Source organism: Myzus persicae, unplaced genomic scaffold (genome assembly GCF_001856785.1).
Source record: "Myzus persicae strain clone G006 unplaced genomic scaffold, MPER_G0061.0, whole genome shotgun sequence".
NCBI classification, from domain to species: domain Eukaryota; kingdom Metazoa; phylum Arthropoda; class Insecta; order Hemiptera; family Aphididae; genus Myzus; species Myzus persicae.
Window position 1 is genome coordinate 114,221 of NW_019102916.1, and position 25,989 is coordinate 140,209.

The window sequence follows — 25,989 nt, forward strand, 5'->3', positions numbered from 1 at the left end:
CTTTATTTATCTTATTGCTTAGGTACATAATATTTTAAAATATATGTTATAAAACCAGTCATCCATAGAGAAACTGGAAAAGACGAAAGAAAAGGAAGTTTTGTTTGTTTGAGTTGGCTGCTCTTTAACTTACATATTGGCGGGGAACAAATTTACTTTTACCAAAAGTTTTTTTTTTTTTTTATTGCAACCGGTAATATTATTTGTCTCAAATTCGGCATTTGATATTTTGATATTTGTGTTTGAACTTTTGAAGCAATTGAATTACTCTTTGTTAATGAACTACTGGAAGTCATATCTTGGATTGGAAGTGATATAACATCAGTTGATAATCGTTTGCTGTACTGATGTAGGTGAGATGATGGATGTATAAACGGCTTTGAGGCATTAATACTGTCATTAGGGTCACCAAAACAATCGTATAACATTTTTTTTTGTTCTTTTAAATAGTTTTTAGAAAATTCATCAGCTGTTTCAGGAACAACCAGTTCTTCGTTGTAAAACATACGAAAGTTTTCCATCAGGTACAGAAGCATGTCTGTATCATTTCCTATTTTAGAATACAATTCTCTCTGTGATTTATTAGAAGAAGTTTTAAAAAAATATTGTATTGCAGAAAAAATTTCTTTAAAATATTCTTGAACTTTGTCAAGTTCATTATCGCCATGTGAATCATCAACATCAATTATATCTTTTGGCATAGTAATCATATCTGATACTTTTTTGCAATAAATCTCCTGGTTATCAAAATAATTTTCAATATTTTTTTTGTTTATAACTTTATTATTGAGTTTAATGAAACAATAGTATTTTTTATCATTGCCATTTGATCCAATGTCAATATTAGTTACAGTATATTTTATCCATCTATCCAAATTCACAATATTGAGTTCTTTACCATTCAATACTTCATTATCTGGTCTTTTAGAACTGCAAACAGTTTTGAAAGTAGATAATTTTTTAGAACAATTTTCTTTTTCATTATCAATTATAACTATACAAATGGATGCCTCATTGCTGGAAGGTTGAACTACCTTATTAAATAAAATCTTATTTTGTTTATTTTTATTCTTACCCTCTAGTACAATCATGACTCTTTCATCATCCAAAAATATTGTATAATCTAATCCTTTTATAACATTAACTTTGTAGGTTGTTAGATTTGTATTATTGGATACCTCATCAGTATCGTATACAATTATACAAGAGAATCCTTCGTCACCTGAAGGTTCAATTTCATCTTTATATACACAATGGTACATTTTATTTCCCTTCTTATGAGACTTAGGTTCAAAGACTTTAACATCATTCAATAGTACTTCGCGATCTGATTTTATATCAATAACTTTGAAGGTAGTTAATTTTTTGTCATTAATTATCTTTTCAGAATCGGACACAGAAATTATACATTGCGATTCCTCACAATTATCTGATTCTGCTTCAGCACCCGATCGAATTTTACGTTCAGGCACATTTTTACTATTTGAGTCTTCTAAAGTATCTAATAGGTGTGTAAGTTTTAATATTTTATTACCGTCAGAATCGGAATTGTTATTATTCTTTATAATTACAAAATCATTTTCAAATTCACATGGTGGTAAACAACTAAATTCACTGTCAGTTTCAGAAAACTCTTCAGAATCCAATAAAATATTAAAATTAGAAGCTCTAATTTCAGAATCTGATAAACTTCCATGTTCTGATAAAGTTATAGTTTCTGGTAAACTATTAGAATCAGATACATTATTATCCAACAGAACATTTTTCACCCCTTTTCTAGAATATTTTTCCTTATTGTAAGAATATGGAATTTTTTTTAATAAATGTAACTGCGGTGGACTTGCACAACTTGGGTTCAAACTGTTAACTGTTTCTACATGAATAGATGGCACATTAGTATTCAATTCAATATCTTTTAGTAAATTACTACTTTGAAGCTTTAAAGATTCTTCATCCACACCACCTGACAGATCTTTAACACCAATTAAATCAGAATTTATACTTGGATGAGCAATATTTTTATTTCCACAGGATTTGTGAGTATTATTTTCATACGAACTGTATTTTTCATTAGGTCTTGGTTTCTTCACAATTTTATTGGAAATTGTATCGCATATAACATTCTTTTGTTTTCTCCTTATTGAAACAGGATTAACTAGAACATTAGGTGGTTCTATTGCTGTGATACACGAATACATACTATTGTCAGTCTCATTTAAATTAACAGTTTTATGAATTGTATTTATTTCATTTAAACATTGATTAATTTCTTTTAGATCTGGGACAACAGTACATATAATATTATTAGAATTTAACTTGCTTTGATTATTTTTTATTTCATTGTGCTCACTAACAACTTGACGGGAATCAATAATCTCTGGCTTGTTTTTAACAATTTCTACATTGTTAACTTTACATCGAATTTGTAGTGAACTATCATTGGAAATTCCTGGATATTGATTAATCTCTTCATATTTTGATATTTTGATATCATAATTTTTCAATTGATGATCACTGTGCAATTGCAACAAATTGCTGGCATAATTTTGCTCGGATAATATGTTTTCAGGTATATCATCAACATTTTCATTTAATGAGTTTGTCATTTGAATACCACTTGTGTTAGGTGTCGAGTCTGTGAATAAATTATTGAATTGATCTGTAGGTTTATTAGTCGTAAATGTTTTAGAATGTTCTTCTTCAAGTTGTACAAAATCAAGTCCTTCATCTTGTGGTTCTAATTTAGGTGAAACTAATTTTTTTTCACCTACATTTAATAACACAGTGCTTGTCATTGATTCTGTATCATGTTCATCATAGTCAACTTCATAACGATAAGTTGCAGTTATCAAAGGATCAGTAAACTTAACTTTTGTTGAACAAACGGATTCTTTATTTTCTTCAATCTTAGCAACAACAATAGGTGTCGCATATGTTGATCCTTGACATATATCGAACAAGTTATGCTGTGATTCTCCATATAATTTTAAACGAATTGCATTGCTGAAATTTAGCTAAGTTTAATATAATAATAAATGTGAATATATTTCTATAAAATAAGTCTTACTTGATAGTGATATTTTTCCGCAAATGTGGCAAGTTGTTAGTCGGGAAACCAGGATTTAATTTAGAAATGTGTCCTCTACAAGTCATACATATGAACATACCGCTTTGCAGTATTAAAGGAAGATTATTTTCAATCAATACCCAATTCCATGTTTCGTACATTGACCAGTCAGTAGTGTTAAATGGTTCATTTAGTTTGCAACTACAGATTTGACATGATGACATAACAGTGATCTAAATAAAAAACAATTATATTAAAATATGTTCAAGAACAATATTTAGTAAGTAGTCAGTAATATATTTTAAGAATATTTACCATGGCATTATGATCTTCACAAAGACGAAAAGGAAATAAGTCTGAAGTTTCTTTTGTGGATTTAAAGAAAACTAACTAAAATACAAATAAATAATTATTTAAGTATTTTTAATTTATTGTACAAAACATTAATATTATTTACTTACAGAGCAAGATTCAAACGTTGATAATATTTTTTTAATATTTTCATACTCATTCACAGACATTTTATGACTATAATTTTCAGAGCAGAAATGTATTGAGCATGATTTTTCATTTTTTGATCTTTTTTTCCTCCCATAATAACATTCCAACAATCTAGTCTTTTTTTCAGAAAATAATTCTTCATTTAATATTGAATCCTTATTTTTTACCAAGGATTCCCAACAAAATTGACAAAGGCATGAATCAATCGATAATGATGGCTTAACTAAAATCATTCAATCATCAAATATTTAAAAATATAAATGTATAAACATAATATGTCCTAGGTATAAAAAATAAAACTAGTGAGACAATTATTAAAAAAATATTATTTAGTTGGTTTGGAATACTAGAGGAAGTTGTGTGTGGCAATAATCTATGTAGAAGCAGAGGGTTCAAAACCTTTGCTAAGGAATGACATTTAGCTAAAAGTGAGAGTTAATATTTATCTTAATTTTAACTTAATTATAAAAACGCCTATGTAGCAGGTGTACCTTGGTCTCTAGCAAAGATACTTCAAAGGAAACTGTTAAGATCAACAACTAATAGAAAAAAAATTTTATTTTCAAATGTGGTAGACTTCTGTAGAAAATAAAATACAAAAATATAAAATTTTTTGAAATTTTAAAAATTGTTTAACCCATTAACCATATTTAGTTATATCTGTGAATTGTGACACATCACACATGCACGTTGAATGGGACTATACGTCTTTACTATTATAGGTACCTATATGGCTATAAAACATTTATAACATAAATATAACCTACTAAAATTATCGGTATAAAATATAAATATAATTCAAAAATAAACATAATTCTATCATAAATAATAAGGAAAATGTAGCACAAAATGACACAGCCATTTCATGTGCTAGGAAAAACTAATTTTAGATCAAAACTTGTAAAATAAGATGATACATACAATTATATATAATTAAATTGAAAGATTCTAAAAGCTTACTTTTTAAAAACTCATTTTGCTTGTCAATACTTGTTATCCAACTAATATATACAGGAACGTCAAATGAATTAAAAACCGTATTACACAAAAAGCAATGTTGGCAAGTATATGATTTTGGTGATGTTCGCCTGAAAATATTAAAACAGCATACTATATTAGGAACGGATTATTAGAACCATAGTTATTTTGGAAATGTAATCTGTACCTGCCAACACATAAATTATAAGCTAACAATTAAATTTAAAGGTACTCACATTATTGGCAAAGCAGTCGACGGAGAAATTCTATGCATAGCAACAATTTTTCCTAAATAAAAATATAAACACTCGTGTATAAACTACCATAACAAATAATATGTCTGATTAACATTAATAAAATAAAATATTAAACAGCAAAATAGGGGCATTCAACTCCCCTCCCTTCCCACGAGGGCCGACTCTTTTTTTTTTTACTGTTTAACGGAAGCTGTAATTATAAGTTAAATTCCATTGTTATGAGTATTATGAGTTATGACTAAGATGTACTTGCCTATCATACGTTTCCACCCAATATGGTTCCCAATTTTGTAACTCCTACAGAAACATTTTCTAACTTAAATAGGTACCATGTTCTGTGTTATAATCATAGATAATAAAGAAAAATTCATTGTGTATAGTTGTAATCAAAATCAATAAACAATATTCTGTGATGATAGTTTATTTTTATTATACTCAAATCTGCAGAAGAAACTAACCCAATGGGTGTTGAAAAAAGGTGATATCATTGATGACAATTCAGAATTGAAATCTAAAATAATTGTACATATTACAATGATAGTACAAATGTCAACTGTCCACTGTTGTCAAGTTCATATTCTAACACAAACGAATCATCAAAATTGCCACTTAATAATGAGCAGATAGACACTAATTTAACAACAACTCATTCAAAAGTAACATATATTAGCTCTGTAGTCCAAAATAAATTAATAGATTGTTGTAAACAAATAATCACTCAACAAATTTCTAAAGGTAAAAGAATCAAAATACTACAGTATTTTATTTGACAAAACTACTGATATGAGTTGTTTCTCAAATGTGCCTTATTTTGGGAGACATTAAAAATGGTATAATTAAAAATTTTTTATTGCATTTATTGATTTTCATTTTTCACACATATGTGTAAGGTCACTTAAAACAGTTGAATCTTATAAAGATAACATCCAAGGTTTTACTACCGCTAATAAAGTCTCAGAACCAAAATTAACTGGTGAAATTTTGAGCAAACTGTTGTAAGATGTTGAAAGAATTTGCTTCAAACCCTAAATACTGTGTTAGAGTGGGTACAGATGGATGTTCTGTAATGGTATTTTCTATCAGGTGATAGTGTTCTGTATAATATTATTACTTTTCAAACATTTAATAAATTTTGTATACGTTGCTATATCATATTTGATTGTAGTTATCTATGAACGCAGATCATAAGTTTCTAGGTCCTGTAAAATATAACTTAGAAAACTTTATTTTTATTGATGCAACAACCCGGTTCACAAGATCAGTTTGTGTAGTGGGAATAGCTAACTTACTACTCTTTAAATGGATAGAATTAGGTATAAATATCAACAGCCACTTTAAATAAACGAGGTAGGTGTTGCAATACTATTGGTGGAAAATGTATTAGAAGATTTTAAGTCACGGTTTTTAAGTAAACAAAACCAATGATGTAAATGATAAAAAGATTGACACAATAGTAGCAACAATAAAAACAGGCTATAAATTTGATGATGACTTATTGAAACTATTAGACGAATCCCAATTGAAATCAGAAATGCAATTGTGGAAAAAATAAAAATGAAGGTAATCATATATTAATAATTTACTAAGTATCAAATAATTATATTATTATGCAATGATGATATGCTTTGATTGTGTTTCAGATGGAGATATAATAAATCATACATTGACAGCTATTGACCAATATAATGGTATACTGTACCCAAATATTAAAAAAATTGTATACATAATTGCTTGCTTGCCAGTTACCGTTGCTTCTGCTGAGTGTAGTTTTTTAACTGATCATACTTATTCCACTAATTAATAGCAAAACTTAAAAGATTATCGAAAAAATAATCAAGTTATGTTTATGACCACATATCATTGATAATTTTTAATTAATAATTCATAATACATAATTATTTAATAATTCATTCATAATTCTTTTATTTGCTATAACTGACCAATTTTACACTTGCTCTGCACTGACTTGCTTATGCATTAAATTTTATTATTTTTTTATGTTTCGCTTTTTCAACTTGGGTTAAAAACTTGGTTGCGATCGAGTATGAGGCAAGATTGCTTAGTTGGATTGGCTTTGCTAAATACTCATAGGCACGTTCAAATAGATGAGGTGATTGGTATGCAATTATTTTATGATTACATGTGACTATATATTAAAATTAGAAATTTTGAGCAATAGATAAGGTGCTTTTTATTGTGTTGAATATTTTTTGAATTATAACTGAATAAGTTTGGACCAGTGTCTAAAACCCCAATAAAAAAAAAAAACAACCATGGCATTCAAATTTTATTATAATGTCACAGTGAGAGATTTTTGTATTTTGCCCCTCCCCCTCCCTAAGACAAATTATCCAATCTTTGTGTACAACGTTACGAACATTAAAATTTAAAAAAATCAAACCTAACTATATGAGTATACCTATTTTTCGTCGATTGGGATTCAATAGCAAACAACAAACACATTTATGATCCTAAAAATAGGCGTGTAATCAAAAAGGAAAAATACGTTTTATGATCCAAATTTGCAAATATTTTGGTCACATTCAAAACCTGTTTTAAAATACCAAAGTGTATGAAGGGTAATGAAAGACACATTTCTCTAAATGACTTTAATTCTAAGAAACCAAAGGTAAAATATGGAAACTATGGTGAAGCACATGCCATAAATTGTAAAGGGCACTCCGCTTATTCGTGGCTTCTGCTTCGAAAGAAAAAGGATCCACAGACTCAACCAATACACAATAGAAAAAATAATGTATCGTCGATGTGTGACGTGATGTTGGCATTAACAAAATAAAATAAAATTAGACAGGCTTAGTAAAACCAGACAAAAACCAAAACGAAGAAGAAATGAATTACTCTTCGAATGAAATGCTAACGTATGTACAAAACCTAACATCTTATGAATGATGAACAAATGGACATAGCTTTAGTTTCAGAAACCCACCCAACACCACAGACTGTTCTGAATGACGTAGCTATCAAATATATACAAGAGAACATCCAAGAAACCTCGCTCATGGAGGAACTGCGGTAATAATAAAGTAGTTAATTAAGCCCTACGAACTTGATAAACAGCCTCAATAACATTTACATAAGGAACCATGACCATATTATTGAAGCCATCAACAACCTTACTATCTCTGTTATGTATTATCCAAGACACAAAGTAGATTCTTCCCAGACACAGAGTATTGCTGGAGCAATTATAATATCAAGTACACTGTGGATCAAGATTGATCACCACCGAATGGCGTGAATTGTATATATTTGCAAACATAAATGAAGAACAGATCATTTTAACTAGAAAACCTACCTACTGGCTGAATAGCCTAAATAAATTACCCGATCTTATAGACTTCCACGTAAGGAAACTTCACAGGAACTTCATACAATTATACATAAAGTTAAAATACTAGTAGAGCTAAGTGACTTTCACATCCCTGTGCTTCTCTTACTAAACTCCAATAAACAATAGTAATCGTGAAACTAAAGACAATGTTGACAGCTTAATACACGAACAAATAAAACATTTCACTCCGTTAAGAGTTTCTGAATGAATAAATAACTTAAACCCATCAGCTGAATACCTTGGAGTGTATCTCGACTATCGTCTAAGCTGGAAACTTAGGAAACGCCGTTCGTTAGGAAAAATTCGAAAACTGTATTGGTTAGTCGGGCCTCACCTCGATTAACCACCGAAAACAAAGTCTACAATTAAATGTAGCCATAATAAAACCAATTTGGACGTTCGAAAGAAATACGATTCACCGTGATATGATGATGCTTACACCAACAAACGAAATCCAAAGGTTTGCTTTGTAAACACGAGACAAGGTTAGATCACCATGTCAATTAATTTGTCATCCAATTATTATCTAGCTGATTTTATAAAATTATTGTGTAACCTACTGATGAATATAGAAACATAAATTACTTATAGTAATAACTATAAATTAACTAAAAAATATCCTTAGAAATAAAGGCTGATAGATAATTCGATATTATCACCTATGATTTGTTTGATATAAGGAATGGCTGTTAAATTTAATATATTATTATTCTTTACAATACTCATTGATGAGGTTCACTCAGAACCCACTATACAGCAGAAAGACTTCCCCGGTTTTTACTTTAAAAAAGAAAAAGAATTGTTAAGTTCACCAAATTAAGTTTTTTTTACACATATTATATGTATTGTTAGAAAACACAATTTTAATAGATTATGTTGTTTATGTTAATATAGATGTAGGGATGGTCTTGAGGGCGGGCCTGGGTGTCTTCAAAGTTTTGATATTAGAATCAAAAATGTTTTTTTAATATTTTGAGTAAATACAATAATGTATAGCAAAAATTAAAAGTTATCTTGAGAAAATCCATAGCCGTAACAGCCTAACAAAAATACATAGTCGAATTAATTATGCGGGTACTCCACCTTCAAGAGCACTACATTTGAAAATATACTTAACACTTTTGTCTTCTTGGAAATCATGTTAGATTGTATACATGGACATATAAAACAACTAGTTAGCCGACTACAGGCTAATAATGAAGTTGGCAGCCATATGCCAACAGGACAAAATTGCATGATTGATAATATACATATATTCATAATATATATGCCATATACATATGTATAGGTATATTATCTATTGAGTTATTTTGTTAACATTGTTAATCCTGTTAGCATATGGCAGCACAACTTCAACGTTCCTGCAGGAATGTAATATGCAGGCCACTATCTAGTTGTTTTATATGTCTATGATTGTATTAGACCCGAATAAACAAAAATAACTGGGTTCTATTAAGATGATGGCAAGATTATGATAATGGTACCAAAAAACATTCTGGTATTCAAAATAGAAAACAGAAATTTCAAAAAGAATGTGATTTGAAAAAAAAATGCAAAACAAAATTTTGCATTTTGGAGTTGGTCTGTAAAGCTGTTTTGACCAAACCCTGGTAGGTAATTTTCTAGAGCTTATACTAAAGCTAGTTTATAGACAGTGTAAGACCAATTTGATACCAAATAAAAGGGATTTATAATGCGTTAATACTAATTTCAGGAACTACTCAGGGAGATATTGAAACACGTCATGAAGCAGGATGTCCAGCCAATAAACTAACATATAATAAATTTTTGATTTCAATTGTAGTGTGGTACGACATATTATTCCAAATAAATATTGTAAGTAAATCTTTGCAGAATATATAAGAGCCATAGTTACTGCTACTTCACTCATGAAGTCATGTGTAAAAAATATTCCTAAATTCTGTATATCAGGTTATATTGATGCACTTATGAAAGCAAACGAGTTAACAGGCATTCTTGGAAATGCAAAAAAGTTCAATGATTTATCTCGATTGAGAAAAAGAAAATGACAGTTTAATTATGAAAGCCACCACGAAGAGCAAAGTTATCCCAAAAAAATATTCAAACAAGAATTTTTCTTGAACTGTTTGAGAACAGATCTGGTTCATTGAAGACCATTTTGAACAAATGGAGGAATCTCACAAGTGATTTTCATATTAATTTGATAAGTTACCAGAAAAGACAGAACTTTTTACTTACTGCATGGATCTTCATCTAACATTGTCAGAAGGCCAGCAATCAGATCTTAATGGCATAGACCTCACAAATGAATTAATACATCTTTGAAAAATTGTATTAGTAGAATATAAGGCGCCAAAAGAGGTCTTACAGTATACACTGGATACTGACACAAAAGAATTTTTTTTAGATGTGTAGATCGCACTCAGGATTCTTTTGACAATACCTGTTACAGTTGCATCTAGATAACGTAGTTTTTCGAAACTTAAGCTAATTAAGACATATGTAAGGTCAGCTATGGGTGATGAATGATTGTCATCACTTGTAATCTTATCTATTGAAAATTATATGGCGGAAAATCTCGATTGGACAACATTGATAAATGAATTTGCAGAGATTAAAGCATGAAGAGTTCCACAAAAAGTATGAAGAATATTTAAATATAAACATACCTACCTATTATAAATAAACTTATTATTATTATAAAAATGACTTTACTTTAAATTTATTTCAGCCATAAAAATTAATCAAAATAATAATTGCCTAAGACCTTGCATAAGTGGAACTACAAAATGAGAAATGTTAAGAGCAATTTTTTTTTTATGAATAAGTGATGGAGACAACAAAAAATGTTTTCTTAATTGCCAAATGGCTGGAGTGGGTAGGACAAGTGCGGCTGACATAATACATAAAGGTTATGATGGAAAAGGACCACATAGATGCATCAACAACAATGATTGGATAGGGTAAAGCAGGACAGTTATTAATGAGTTGGAAAAATTGGAGGACTCTCTAAGGTCTTAACAGGGATAGTGGGAAGTTTAGTGGAAGGTGCTAAGAGACTTAAATGCTTATAAAAGAAAAGAAAACTGTCATAATTTGTTAATAACACTCACCATCATCTAATAATGTATCTGTAAGTTCCTATGGAAAAAAAGAGCAATTATTTAGTATATAGTGTTAAAAATTGTATAAGAAAAATGCACAAGATATAGGTATCAGGTATGTACCACAAATATAATTAAATAAACTAATGTTATATATTTAAAGCCAATAAAATATATTAAGGCAGTTACCCGTGAATTTGATTCTGAAACATTGACATAGTTTTCATAAGATGTAGAGGTTAATTCACACATTTCATGTTGTTGTATTTTATCTTTAACATTAGACTTATAAGCAAAATCTTCTGAATTACTTGATTCATCAATGAAAATTGAACCATTGTCTATTTTAATATTAGTAGAAACAAATTCAAAACTTTTTTCACTGATATCAAAGCTCATTGTTGTATGCTAATTAATATGATCTATTTTTTGTTATTGTTCCTTTTAGTTTTGTCTTTAAAAAAGATTTAAATTACTTGATAGAGGTAATTAATCTGAAAACAAACATATACTCATTAAAATTATATTAAAAGATTATTTGGCACAAATATAAAGTTATAATTAATACAACACATATTTAAATTGGTCTACTTGGAAACATATTAATATGTATGTCATAACATCATAGTAGCCCTTATTAATAATTATGATGGGATTCTCACTTTTTAAGGAAAAATGACAAAAATATTTTGAACAAATTAAAAGAAAATATTATAATTTATAAAATAATAAAATATTTTATTTTCCATTTTAATAAGATATTAAAAAAATCCAAGACAGGCAACTTTGTACCATATTAATCTGAACAAAACAAAGTTTTTCAATATTGTAGGCTGTCTAGGTACAAAATAAAATGTCTATTGAATATACATGCGTATACCCAAATCCGGGCAAGCTAACTAATTGTTTTAACTCGTTGAGTTGACTATTTAAATTAAATATCCCTTCTTAATTACCCTAAACATCATGTCAAGTAAGTGCCACTAATGGCATCCCATTCAAACAATCCATGTTTTAACTCTTATCCTATATGCTTATTGTACAAAATATATAGATTGTGTATTATAAAACATAATTTTAACATTTTTTTTTGTATTTTTAATATTTTTTCAAATTCAATAGTACACATACAAATTTATAATGACACTGAAAAATGATCCTGGCGTACAAATAATAAATATTCTTGAGGCCGCCGGCGGCCGCATGGCAGTCAACGTGTTGAGTGCCTCCAATGGGAGGGGGGCAGCTTCGTATCTCCTGCCACTCAAAGCTATGTCACCTCCATCACATACGCTTATTGTAAAATAATATTTACAGATTGTGTATTTTAATAATAAATGATAGAAAAAAAAATTTAAAGCTGAAAGTTACTTTTCTTTTTTTCATATAAAATGAATAATAAAACCTTTTTTAAAGCTAATAAATAACATAGCGATTTAATAGAGGTTTTACAGTTATGAATAAATGTATGTATTCACAAAATTAATTTCTATAAGTACTTGTATACTTAAATACTTCAATCAATAACAAAATCAAACAAAATAACTCAATTATTAGTTTATCTAACAACTATGTATACTAAATTAGTGATAGCCAAATTCATTATTAGAATATAATTAATTACTTGCATATATAATCATATATAATATCAAATATTATTACATGAATGAATAAAAATTTAATAGTAACTCAAGAGTATATGGGATACTGAGTAAATAGTTGTATTTTTCTTTTTCTTGATAGGTTAACCCTATAACTTCTCTATTTATAATATATTATGAAGTACTTATATTCTAGGAATATGCAATATTATAACCATATTAATATATTATATAATTTACTTATAGTATTCATTATACTTTTTCATCTTTACAAATTATTTATTTTGATAGATAAATAGTAATAACATACATTTTCAAATCATCTAAAATATGTACTATAACTTTCTGGACATGATATAATTTTCAAGATATTTTAAACCAAATGTTTTAGGTTTGTTTAATACAAATGTTAAGAGGAGGCTACACAGACATTTGTAACCTCTGTCTTATAATTGTGTACCTAACATGGCAAGTTTACAGTCAGCAGATCACGATTAGCTCCATTAGTTTAAACATTTGAGTGAATCGATCTATCATGAAACGTAATGGTGAGAATATTATCTGTGTATGTATTTGTGTTTTTTTATGGGGATTTAGTTTTTAGATTTGTTATGAGCATTTTTAATTGATCCCATATTAAAACAAGGAAAACTTGCTAGAAATTTGAACTATCGTAAAGAATCCACATATTGTAATGTTCTTACCATCAAGTTTCATAATAGTTTCATTCACTCTAATTTTAAGCTAACGGAGTTAAAAGTGATCTGCTTAGTGTAAATTTATTATGTGATGCACTTGTAAGATGGAGACAACAAATGCTTGTGTAGGGTCCTCTTAAAAATATTTATGCTTGGTCAATAAAAATTTAAAACAAGATTCCACCGATTTGTTAAAAATCTTCTTGGTGTGAATGTGTGATGACTGATGAAGAATTAGTAATTTTTTAGTACATACTATAATACTCCAGAAACAAAAAAACACATTTGGTTGGCTTATGTGAAAAACACTTTAAAGAATACTTCGACCAGTATTTGCATTATACGTATATTTTTTATTTTTAAAAGTAATACACAATTTGTATTTATTTAGCACAATCAGAATGACGTGCTAGCAAAGAAAAAAGAACATGATAATCAACCTAATAATGAAACTTCCAAAATTATACTGAACCATAAAATATAATTTTGAGTTAATTAAACTTTTATATTCCCTACAGGCTATACCTAGTTCATTTGAGATACAGCTTTAATTCAGGTTGTAGTATAAACACGTTTAATACAAAAATATAAGTCTTTTTGAATAAAACCTGTTTTTCTACGTTTACATAATATGAGACGGATAAATGGATAATAAATATTATAGTACTACACTACTAGGTACAATAGTAATTATTATCAATGATATTATGATTAATAATCAGTAACTAAGGATTTACGAAAACCATCTCCGCTAAGCATTGTGTCTACTGTCTAGGATTATACTACGAACGAAATCACTTCCAATTGTTAAGCTTTATTATCTATTTTGGGGCCTAACGGCTAACTATAAAACCCATATTATGGCCCCAGGAGAAGTGATCCCAGTTCGAAAGTAGGTATCTATTTCACGCTATTTCCTGAGACGATCGATAAAAACGGTCATTTGAAACCAATAAACTTACTTGTGAGGTAGCGCAGCGTTCTCTTGAATTTAGATTCTCGAGGCAAATAAAAATATACTTTGTCAAACACGTCAGATTGCAATGGCGACACACGGCTCACCATGTGTGCGGTGTGGCCTTAGTGGACACCGGACAGGACCGCACGAATATTACTTAATAGAAGTTAATTGTTTCTAAATAGTTTTTTACAAAAACACCAATGTATAAAAATATGTACAACTATAATGTGATTTCGATGAAAAAAAAGTACAATTATACTTAAAGTGAGGGACGCTACACTACTAATGCCGTAAATCACAATGGACGCCGATGGTAAGACGCATATTAAACAAGAAAATAATAAGGTTAGACAAAACTAACGAGGCTTACCACCAATTGTTGATAATCATCGTAAACAAGTTAGCATCGGAAACTTTTCTCGAAATCTCATGGATTACAAAAAGGAATACGGAGCACTATTATGGGGCGTAATGCCTCCATAATCCATACCAACTATAAATAAACTTTAAAAGGTTAGTTTTCAGTATAGGTATTAATGCACGGTAGTAATATTGTATAATATTATGTTCATATGTTGCAGTATAATATTATATTGTCTATATTATGCAGGGCTAAATAATATAATTTGTTAACTAATAACATTTTAGCCATGTTTAAAATTAAAAAGTTAAAATCTTGATCTTAATATTATATTACGACTATGGACCCATCACCAAGACCAAAAATAAACCTAAGAGGCTAAAACCCACTGAACGATAAAATATAAATATGGAACTCGAGTTGTATTTAATTAGTACATTGAAATGCGTCACCTTACTTTGAGGCTGTCGTGTATGGTTCCATTAGACATATTTTTATTGGAATCATTTTATCAACAAAATTAGTAATAATGAGTAAACATTTTTTCTCCAAATACAGAAAAATGAAAACGAAATCAATATGGCACTATCATCAGGCGCGTTCCGCCTTGGCAATTAAATATTTTTAAAGAGTCCGAAGACGACCACTCCACATCACCCATAGAACACTCTATGACATTATCATTTATCACATACAAGTTAATATGAGCATTTTCGCGAATGTATACCGAGTGCAAATGTCTGCAAATCGTTGTGGCGTCAATTCTAAAACGGTTTACTGATTACTCCATAGATCTTATACCATTGAACTATAATATATAATAATTATTGAGCAATACATTCGTATATTTATATTAAATACTATACGGTTCAGCGATTATTATACAGATATATTAATAACCGAACCACATCCAACTGCTACGTGCTACTACTGCCACGTCCGGCCACGGCAATGTAGCCCCACACATTGCATCGGTGGCGGTGGAGGCAAAATGAAGCCGGACACAACTTTACCGCCACCACCTAACCGATGCAGTGACCTTAAATGATGTCCTACTGTCCTGCCACAGGTTATATGAAAAATATATTATTTTCGTAATATAATCGGTGGTACTTTTCTGATATTTTATTGTTACTAGGTACCAATCAGTATCGATAGTAATACTACAAAGTAGTACCTAGCCACCTAGGTACCATAGAATTTATTGAATATTTAATTTTAGTATTTTTTTAATACTCGTTGTCTGTTGAGCAATCATCTTTTTTAGTAGTAGCCAAATAAAGCCAATCGATAATTATTATTATTTTTATTAATATTTGTACATTTACCAATAAATAGGTAATATTTTAACTAGTAGGTAGGTACCTTAATCAATAAATCTTACAAAATATAAAAATTGCATAATATACAATTTTTGAACCATTGATGTTAAAATTTTTAAAATCTATAGCTGTACTGTTCTGGCCTGGTCAAATAGTCAATAGGTATTATGTATAAATACAATTCTATGAAGTATAAGCAATTAATACTTATTTAATTTTGTATTCAACCAAAATTAGTAAATTTTTCTTCTGAAAATTAGATTGTTAGAACATTTTTTGTTAATTTTAAATATTTGCTGGGTAAAATGAAAAGGAAATAAAAAAAAAAAAAACATATTAACTAGTTTTGTTACTCTAAGCTAGGTACTGAATTATGATAATTTAATAAATAGGTACTCAATGTCTCTATGTTAGACATTAAGCCTTACCTAAAATTATATAATATCCTAACAAAGATAGAACTCATCCGATCCTATGTTGCACTATATTACTATAATACTCTTCTCAAATAATTCACAATCTTTTTTTTCTGTCCATACATACTTAAGTGTCTTTTATAATATCTACACATATATATAACTATTAGTTATATTTCTTTGGCTTAATATTATATCAAATATCCATAGATCATTATATAATACAACGTATATTTAATTATTATACCTAATATATTTGATAATAGCCAAAAAATATTTAGACAAATATTAACTTTGTTCTACATCATTGAATTATTTTTTCAACCATGGACTAAGATAAACTTATTTTAAAAATAAAATAATAATAACATATTTTAAGCCGTACGTTAGTCTGTGGTAAATTTCTTACAAAACACAAACATAAATAAAAAAAAACATTTGAGTTTAGATGTTTCAAGTGTGTATTTTATTAAATTAAGGGAAATTAAATGTATGACTAAATAACTCTTAGCTATACAATTAATATTTGAATTGGCGATTGCGGCATCTATTTCTCCCCTACTTATTTCACAATTGGTATGGCACAATCCCCACAAAACCATCCATGTCCACAATATAAATATATAAACCGTGATCTATTGCGTATATCCCTCATGTATTGTAGTAAACACCCTAGACACTGACTTCCAGCTGGATCAGTAAAATTTTGGTTTTCTATTCAACCACCTGTAATTTAATATACAAAATAAAATGTAATTTTAAATACTATTTTATATTTAATAATTGAATATATTTTATTTTTTGAATGTTTACCAATAGCGTGTACAATACAAATGGGCTATGTTCTAGGGAAAAGAACCTTAGAAACAGGACAAAGATGTCATATGATTTGGATATCCGTCACACAGCACCATCCATGGGTACATGGTAGAATGTTTTTTTGAACAAACATCTGTCTAGATCTTCATTTACACAATTATGGTTAATACCATAAATAATGATGGTCCTTCTGTAAAAATTGAATAGAATATTAATTTTTTATATATTTAATTACCATCTGTTAATAACAAATGATTTTTGACTACATCATAATTTTCGGTTTGTCTGTGAACATAATATTATATTGGTTCAAAAACCTCTTCCACTTCCTCTACTAATAAATACAATTACAATAATTTCTTCTTTATAAAATAGGTACTTATTTTTTTTTCTTATAGAATTACCTATTTGCGAGTTACATACTCTTTGGCCTGTATATGTCCAATTAGTCTTCCTCTATGTCGTGGAATCCTACTATTTGCAACTGGACCAAGTGCTTGAATATAACCATGACCACAGCCTCCAACCCCACCAGGTATTAGAGGTGGCGACAATGGTAATAGTAGCAAAATAAAAGCACTTACTTGTTGGTTGATATCTAGACTTTAAGATAAATTTAATTGTTAGTTGGTTTAAAACACATAACTAATTTTGAAGATAACCATTCGGAATTGGGCCTATTAGCTCATTTAAACAACTAACTGATGAGTAGGCTACCTTTCGAAGGTAGGTCATAGTGTCATACCGTATTTTGTACAAGCCAAGTAGTGATCTTTGAAGTAATAATTTATCTTCTGACCTAAAACAGTATGTTTCAATACATTTTAAACAATATGTACCGACAGTTTATATGAAAGAATAATCCTTTGTATTAGGTAGGTAAATTAAATTAATTAATGGTTAGTTGTTGACTACAGTAGCAGATCCAGTGCTGAATTTTGGGTTGAAGAGGAGAGGGAGGGGGGGGGGCTAAAGAACAAAACAAATTCTTAACACAGCTGTTTTTAATTGGCAAAGCATTGGCTAACATAGATTTGTTTCATTTTTCTTTAAAAGAAACTTTTTTTTGTCCATATTAAATAATTGTTTTTATGGTAATTATATTAGAGCACATGAAAAGTCGAACTTGACTGTCAAAAATTTACAATAAGTAGGAACACATTACATGTTACACATAGGATGTCCAATGTAGATACTAAAAATTGTTATTTGTCGTGCGTTGAGTTTTATATTATTACATCATTATTTTTAATGTATACTAAACGTCGCAATGAGGATATTCCAGTCAATACTCAATATTCACCAGAACCATGATAAAGAAACATATTAAGTAATAACTAATGTGGTATTAGACTGGCGAGAAGTTTTCAGAATTGTAATTTTACAATTAACAACCGTATGTAAATTGAATCCTGTAACTACATAAATGAATATCTATGACATCTACTACTGCATTACAGTGCAAAAAACACAGTCTAAAACATAGGACAAATACGTGGTGATTGGGGGGGAAGGCTATGCACCTTTTGCGGCTTTCTCCCCCCCCCCCCCCCTATGGTTTACTATTAATTATTTAACGAGTTTCCTTTCAAACTTGATTTTCTACAGAACGCCTGCCTATCTAGACAATTAAATTATTCATGGAATCGTGGTCGATATACATACCTATAATTTAAATTTAAATTAGTTAAGTACTGAAATATTGAAAAAAACAAATCACATCAATAAGTCCAAACCAGTGGATGTTGGCCAATGGAGGTTTTCAACATGATATAATTCTCAATAAAATTATTGATCCGAATATTTAGTCCAAAAACAGAAAATCCATCTGGATGAATAATATTCAACCAGAAAGTTTGAATATATTCAAAAATATCTTCAAGATCTACACTCTACAGGTATGTCCAAACTGCTTGCCATTTCTTGTACAGCCATGAAACTTTCAACAATGTGGAAAATGTTTGAGAGGTCTGGACTCATTATAGATAGCAAATGAGGTAATGCTATAACCTGTGAGAATAGATATTTATGTATTTTATTTTTGAATTGTAATATACTAATTTTTTAAAAATTTAAATCACCATTCATATGATTATTGTATACTAACTGAACCATCTACTGAACCAAATTATGATTTTGAATGAATTGTACAATACTCTGTAATCAAATAAATTAATATATTTAAAATATTTTTTTTTAATTTTTAATGCAATATTTACAATCTATACAACAAGTAGTACAATAAGTAAATTGTATAATACGGTAGTAAAATACATGCATTGAATGACTTGAGGGGTGAAAATCGTCCATCAACAGTATCTCCTAATAATGATGGGATCTCAATGGTGAGCGTTTTTTTTTTTTTTTTTTGTGTTAGGCAAGGGTGTCTCTTAGCCATTTTCTCTTTAACCTTCTAGGAGGGTTGCTGGGGATGGGTAAAGAAGACATGCGAAAAATAAGAGGGTTTTGGTTTAGGTGTAGTTTGGAGTGTAAAATATTTAAAACATAAAATAACATGATAGTATAAGTTATTTTAATTTGTGTTTGGAAAGTTCACTAAAAATGAATTCGTTCACGTTCGAGTTTTTTTCAAATTAATGCATTCACATTCATCTAAAAAATGAATGCGTTCACTAGGTCGTTCATTTAATTTTTTTTTAAAGGAATTGGGTATAATAAGAAAATATTATTTTATAATACAATTAATCAGTACATTTTAAACATATATTTATTAAATGGTAAGTAAATTAAGTGTTAAAAATTATTCAAATTTATTAAAAAATAAATTGTTCAAGTTCAATTTGAAAAAAATCAAGTGACGTTTGTGTATCGTTCAGTAAACATGAATGTGAACGTTGCGTTCATGAACGACGTTCTTTCCAAACACTGATTTTAATCATGAAGTTATACTAAAAAAATAACTTTACAGGATATAATATACGAACCTGGCTAAAATGAGACCAACATCCTATCAGTCTACATTCGGGTAAAACTCTCTTTACTACATTACGCATTGGGGTTTCAAAGTCTGTAGCAACTTCCAGATTTTACCAACTGAAAATATCGAATGACAAATCTCTTCCCAAAACTTACCATAACCGAATGTATACATTTTCCGTTCAGAGGTTTAGAATGGCCTAAAATACAAGAATAGACAAGATAAAAAATAGCATCACGCATCTCAATACAGTTACCTATCTCAAATGAAAAAAAAATAGTATTTTAGTGAATTAAAAAATTACATGTATATTATATTTGTTAAATTGCATAAATTCGTTATTATGATTAAAATATTAGAAACAAATTTTTAAAATATGCCATTTTACAATGACATTAAGAATAATGAAAATGTAAACTTTTTTTAAGACTCGCAGAAGCAGAACTCGTAGAAGCAACGGCAATTGCCACGCGATTTTAATGAAAAACGTTTGTTTATGTCTTGTGTTATGACCACGATTAAAGATATATATAGGTGTATCTTTAATCGTGGTTATGACCAACATTTTGTTACACGCTGTTATCATTTTCGTTATTTACAGTTTTACCAGATGACTTACAAGAAATCTTCTATAACACAATATATCCGTTTTATCTTTATGAAATTTATAATTTATTTATTTTTATCCTTTTACTACAAGGTCTATAATTTTGTCAAATTTTGAACACGGATACTATAGATACTATGGTTGCACGATGGCTTTTATTGGATCCATGAACATTAATGTTAAATTCACAGATCTACATCTATACTTAGTATAGTATATATATATGAGTATTAATTAATTAATATTAACTCTAATGTTCATGATAGGATCACCGCGTTACAGACCATATACTGAGTTATACTTATACTTTAAGGTCTAAAATTGAGCGTCGTCGAATGTTCTTTTAAAATTTTACGAAATGTCACGTCTTACTAGCACCCTCTACTGCCAGCGCAGCAGAGCTTCTACCACAATTTATACAGGTATATCTTAAATCATGGCTACTACGTATAGTACACTGCTATATAGCCAACATAGCCACTATGGAGCTCTTGTATGACACGACTTTTTTTATATGTTCATTGTTCACTACACAGTTTGATGCTTAGATCATAAAGTCTAAACAATAATCATGTGATCTAAGGTCTGATGTCTATATTAAGTATTAACCACAGAATAATAAATTATTGGATAGTACTATCTTAAATCGTGATATTAATTACTATATAAGGTACTCGCGAACACGATTAAGATATAACTAAAATCGTGGTTGCACAATGCACATACGAAATCACCGCAGGTCCACAGAATACAGATAAATTAATCTGTGCCACGATTAAAAATAGCAATCAGTTTATTTAATATAATTATTATAATATCGTTAATCGTGTTATTCTGTGCTCAAAGTTCTTCTATTTTATGTGGGTTTACTACGTGACACGACTTGTGCAACTTGATGAGAACATTTGGCACTGATAAAATATTATTTAATATTTATTGCTCGTTGTGCGACTTAGATCATTTACATATGTATATTATACATTGTGTATGATCTAGGGTTACCATATACCAAGTATAAGGTCTATAGTTGCTGCAGTATCAGTGCACTATCTTAAATAGTGGTCCGTAAGAAGACGTGATAAAAACACATGTTTGCCTGTCAAAACATACGTTTCAACTATCAAGTTTAAAATATATAACTGTTTTATTTAAGTAAAGGAATTTTGATTATACCATACTGGACGTCTTCTTCATCTAACTAGTTCGTGTTTTTCAGATTTTCAGTATTCAGTGGTTAATAGTCAGTACTTATGTCTTATTCATAATCTCAATGGTAATTACTAATTTCACACTGTACACAGTCAGTTGATGATCCAGCATTTCGGTCATGGTCAGATGTTAAAATAAATATAGTAAGTTATAAATATTAAATTTAGTTCAAAAATTCATTGATTTTGTTATATAGTGAATATTCTGAAATGGATACAAGCAATGATTATTTATTCGCTCTACAATTGCAAAACGAGTTGGCCAATTTCGGAGAAAATGACGGGGATCTTTGCTACATAGATGTGACAAAATCTACAACCAGTTTGGCTGCCAACTATAGTAGTGATAGTGTAATTGATTTAACTGATATAAATACCAATGTTAAAAAACAAAAGCGTAATGCTATTGATAATGTATCTCGACCAATTAAACAGCCATGCCCTAAAAACGTAGAGGCTACCGAAAGTATAGTAGACCATTCTTGGGAAATGTTGGATCCAAATCCAGACATACACGGTCTATTTTTAGCATTTAATCGACAGTACTTTTGGAGTACATTGAACTCAGTCATGATACAGTGGAGCAAAAGGATGACAGTCTGTGCTGGTTTATGTAGATATCAAAATGGGTTTTGTTCCATAAGTCTAAGTGAACCACTGTTGAAACTCAGGCCTCGAAAGGATTTAGTTGAAACATTATTACATGAAATGATTCATGCATATTTGTTTCTTACAAATAACAAAGATCATAACAATAGAGATGGACATGGGCCAGAGTTTTGTAAACATATGTACAGAATAAATGTAGCAGCTGGTACTAAAATAACAATTTATCATGGTTTTAACGAAGAAGTTAAGGTGTACAAAGTACATGAGTGGAAATGTAATGGGCCATGTCAATATAAGAGGCCATTTTATGGATCTGTAAAAAGGTGCATGAACCGCGCTCCAGGGCCATACGATAGGTGGTGGACTCATCATCAAGCCACTTGCGGTGGAATTTTTACTAAAATCAAAGAACCTGAAGGGTTTGGATTGAAAAAAAAAACAACTGTTAAAAAACAACTGGATGTTAAACCTGTTAATAAAATTACAAATTTCATTACAATATTGGATTCTCCAACAAGCAAAGTTCATCATGATGGTTCTGAAATACATTCTAGATCAAAAAAAAATGATCAAAAGCTTCAGTTTAATAACAAGTCAAACTCACCCACACAGGACGTTTATGATAAGAATGCCAAAATGTCTTCTGAACCTAATGAATATGATAAACAAAATGTTAAAAAGAATTTATATGTATTGGATGATTTTTGTAAAGTAGATGATTTTAGTGATGAAGAGGTAGCTGAGTTGTATGATGAATTAACTCCATGTCCCATTTGTAATGAAAATCAGTTAACAGACTGGTTGAATGATCATTTACAAAAATGTAGTCAGTTGAGAGAGATGTTTGGCAATGAAATTAATGATATGTGTAAATGCCCAGCTTGCAATGATACAGTTGATAGATCCTTAATGAAGGAGCATTTAAATAGTTGTAAAATGTTGATCAATGTGTTTGAGAATGACACTGATAATATTCCTGATGATACTAATTATATAAACTGTCCATGTTGTGATAAAATGGTCAAAGAAAGCAATATTAATACACATTTAGATATTTGTATGTCAACAGAATCACTAAAGCCAAATCATGATAAAAATAATTTAAAATGCCCATGCTGTGAAAAAGTATTTAAAAATATTATAGAATTGGATGATCATATAGATAACTGTTTGTCAGTATGTTAATAATTAATTTTATATTTCGTTTATTTTTTATATTTAATATATTGTGTTATAAGATGTTTATTTTTTTTATCTTCATTGTATCTCAAATAAAACATAAATAGATAAACCTTACTAATAGAACATCCCGAATTGATTATTTTATTTTAATTTATTTTAAGTGATATGCATAGCAAGTACTAAGAAAAAATCAGAAGCCATGCCCTCATTTGCACGTTAAGTGGACTTGCTTGTCAAAAATCACACGTTTATACGAGAAAAATGTTCACGAGTACTCAGTATTTGTCATAATATTAAATATTTTATATTTTTACATAATAGTTGTTACAGTATAAAAATCATATAATTGTTGTGTATACACCAGGGATGGCAAACCTTTTATATTATATTTTGTTATACTATAATTTGATTGTATGATTAATGTATAGTATAAAAAGGTTAGTTTAGGTTATTATAGGTTCTATAATGCACAAGCAGTCCCTGCAGCGCCGCCGGTTGCAAAACGAAAAAAAAAAAAAAGTCCTACAATATTATATAATATATAATAGTAAAAATGTTTGCGTGCCATGGATTTGCCATCCCTGGTATATACTATAAACTATTCAGCTGAAAACCTTATAAAATCTAGCACCAGCACTGTGTAACTTTATAATATTTATGAAGTGTAACTCTAACAAATAGCTAAATTTAATGGTGGACAATAAGTAAATTCTAGTTGTTAGCTTATGCTAATATCAATCATTAGAGATATGTCTTATAATCAGGGTCGGACTGGCCTGGGCCCCCGGCTGGTTTGGGCCCCCAAACTTTATGTTCATATTTTAAACTTAAATTAGATTGCCATTTATTTATTTACTGTATTTAAACATGTCTAAACATTTTTAAGGGCTCCTTATCAATTTTAGATTTATAAAATAAAATGGATATTATTTCTAAGAATTAAGAAGAATCAGTCACTAGCCAATATCTTGTCAATTTTAGTCCGTATTATATATTTATGAATTACTACTATATATTGTGAAATCGTTTTCCCTTATTGCTTTGGGGGTCAATATTTGTCAATTATTTTCCATTAATTGAAGAATTGAATGGTTTTATTTGTTCAGATGAATTTAGATCTATATTAAAATTGTATTACTGGTAACTACCAGATAGCTATTATTATTATTACGTTTTTATTTATTATTTATTAATATAATATTGTAGGGTGATATTACCCTGAGGGTGGCATTAAAAGGTTCTTACTTAAAACAATACACATTTCTGTTAAAATTACTAAAATTTACTGTTTTTTTCAAAAACGCATATTAAATACTGTCAGTCTTAGTAAATGACCTGACGTCTGAACGTATATCCAACAACTGCATGTCTGAATCGTAATATATAATAATTTTGCTCGAGGATCGTTTTAATAAACTTTAAACACTGTTGTTTTTAAGTTAAATTATACATTTTAACTAGCCATTTATTTAAGTTTCTTAATTATTTAAATTTAAATGATGTTCACACTATAAAGAGGAGAACAATTACTATGTAATGCATTACTATGCAAGGTCAATTTTATTTTTTGATATCACAAGTAGGTAAGAAAAAAGTTCTTATTCTTTAAAAATTCATAATTTTTGATTTTTCTCAAATTTAATAAAAAAATGTTGAGTTTTGATGTTGAAGAAATAAAAACAATGTTGCACTGCACCGTAAATGTTCTCCTTTTTATAGTCTGAACATTTGGTCCCTTGGCTTAGATCACAGCCTGAGTGGTTCTTACCAGCGCAAGAAGAGCCAACACATACAGGTGTAGCATTCTCTTAAGATCAAACAAATTGTTATAAATTATTTTATTTATAAATAATAATTTTGTAGCACCTATATTATAAAATAATATGTATTAGTATATATATGTATAAAATATTAAGCCTTTATCTGAAATGTCTATCATTATAATAAGAATTTTTTTTTCATTCCATATAATCGGTATCTTATTTAAATACAAATATAGAGAAGTAGAGAGCGGAACTAACAATTT

At 29.1% G+C, this 25,989-nt stretch overlaps 2 protein-coding genes and 1 long non-coding RNA gene across 10 annotated transcripts; 1 reads left to right on the forward strand and 2 right to left on the reverse strand.

The window, feature by feature from the left end:
* Window positions 1-16: 16 nt before the first annotated feature.
* LOC111033403 lies at window positions 17-14,981 on the reverse strand. 5 transcript variants are annotated; one of them, XM_022314106.1, is made up of 10 exons: window positions 14,872-14,981; window positions 14,503-14,675; window positions 11,431-11,735; window positions 11,251-11,278; window positions 4,783-4,834; window positions 4,529-4,656; window positions 3,529-3,791; window positions 3,383-3,457; window positions 3,068-3,300; window positions 17-3,003 (listed from the first exon to the last, which is right to left on the reverse strand). In XM_022314106.1, the coding sequence occupies exons 3-10, from the start codon at window positions 11,638-11,640 to the stop codon at window positions 159-161; spliced, it is 3,834 nt and encodes a 1,277-aa protein (XP_022169798.1). In that variant the 5' UTR covers window positions 11,641-11,735; window positions 14,503-14,675; window positions 14,872-14,981; the 3' UTR covers window positions 17-158. The 5 variants fall into 5 exon arrangements, with proteins under 5 accessions (XP_022169798.1, XP_022169799.1, XP_022169797.1 ...); XM_022314107.1 differs by lacking the exon at window positions 14,503-14,675; XM_022314105.1 differs by having other exon boundaries at window positions 14,503-14,981.
* Window positions 14,982-16,934: 1,953 nt separating this feature from the next.
* Window positions 16,935-21,714, reverse strand: LOC111033406. Of its 3 annotated transcripts, none has more exons than XR_002604414.1 (7): window positions 20,662-21,714; window positions 20,365-20,556; window positions 19,501-19,576; window positions 19,085-19,429; window positions 17,824-18,218; window positions 17,414-17,609; window positions 16,935-17,326 (listed from the first exon to the last, which is right to left on the reverse strand). It is a non-coding gene; the product is annotated as an uncharacterized LOC111033406 (long non-coding RNA). The 3 variants fall into 3 exon arrangements; XR_002604415.1 differs by having other exon boundaries at window positions 17,824-18,022; window positions 18,137-19,429; XR_002604413.1 differs by having other exon boundaries at window positions 17,824-19,429.
* A 318-nt stretch (window positions 21,715-22,032) lies between these two features.
* Window positions 22,033-24,026, forward strand: LOC111033404 (sprT-like domain-containing protein Spartan). 2 transcript variants are annotated; one of them, XM_022314111.1, is made up of 3 exons: window positions 22,033-22,116; window positions 22,181-22,316; window positions 22,370-24,026. In XM_022314111.1, exon 3 carries the CDS (start codon window positions 22,383-22,385, stop codon window positions 23,964-23,966), a length of 1,584 nt encoding a protein of 527 aa, XP_022169803.1. In that variant the 5' UTR covers window positions 22,033-22,116; window positions 22,181-22,316; window positions 22,370-22,382; the 3' UTR covers window positions 23,967-24,026. The 2 variants fall into 2 exon arrangements, with proteins under 2 accessions (XP_022169803.1, XP_022169802.1); XM_022314110.1 differs by lacking the exon at window positions 22,033-22,116 and having other exon boundaries at window positions 22,123-22,316.
* The last annotated feature ends 1,963 nt before the right edge of the window (window positions 24,027-25,989 follow it).

Bases quoted from the DNA above. Each gene is read 5' to 3' on its own strand.
- LOC111033403 (XM_022314107.1), bottom strand. From the start codon at position 11,640: ATGAGCTTTGATATCAGTGAAAAAAGTTTTGAATTTGTTTCTACTAAT. The intron at 4,835-11,250 runs GTGAGTGTTATT...ATTTTTATTTAG, and splicing joins AGATACATTATTAGATGATG to GAAAAATTGTTGCTATGCAT. The intron at 3,004-3,067 runs GTAAGACTTATT...GCTAAATTTCAG, and splicing joins CGGAAAAATATCACTATCAA to CAATGCAATTCGTTTAAAAT.
- LOC111033404 (XM_022314111.1), top strand. From the start codon at position 22,383: ATGGATACAAGCAATGATTATTTATTCGCTCTACAATTGCAAAACGAG.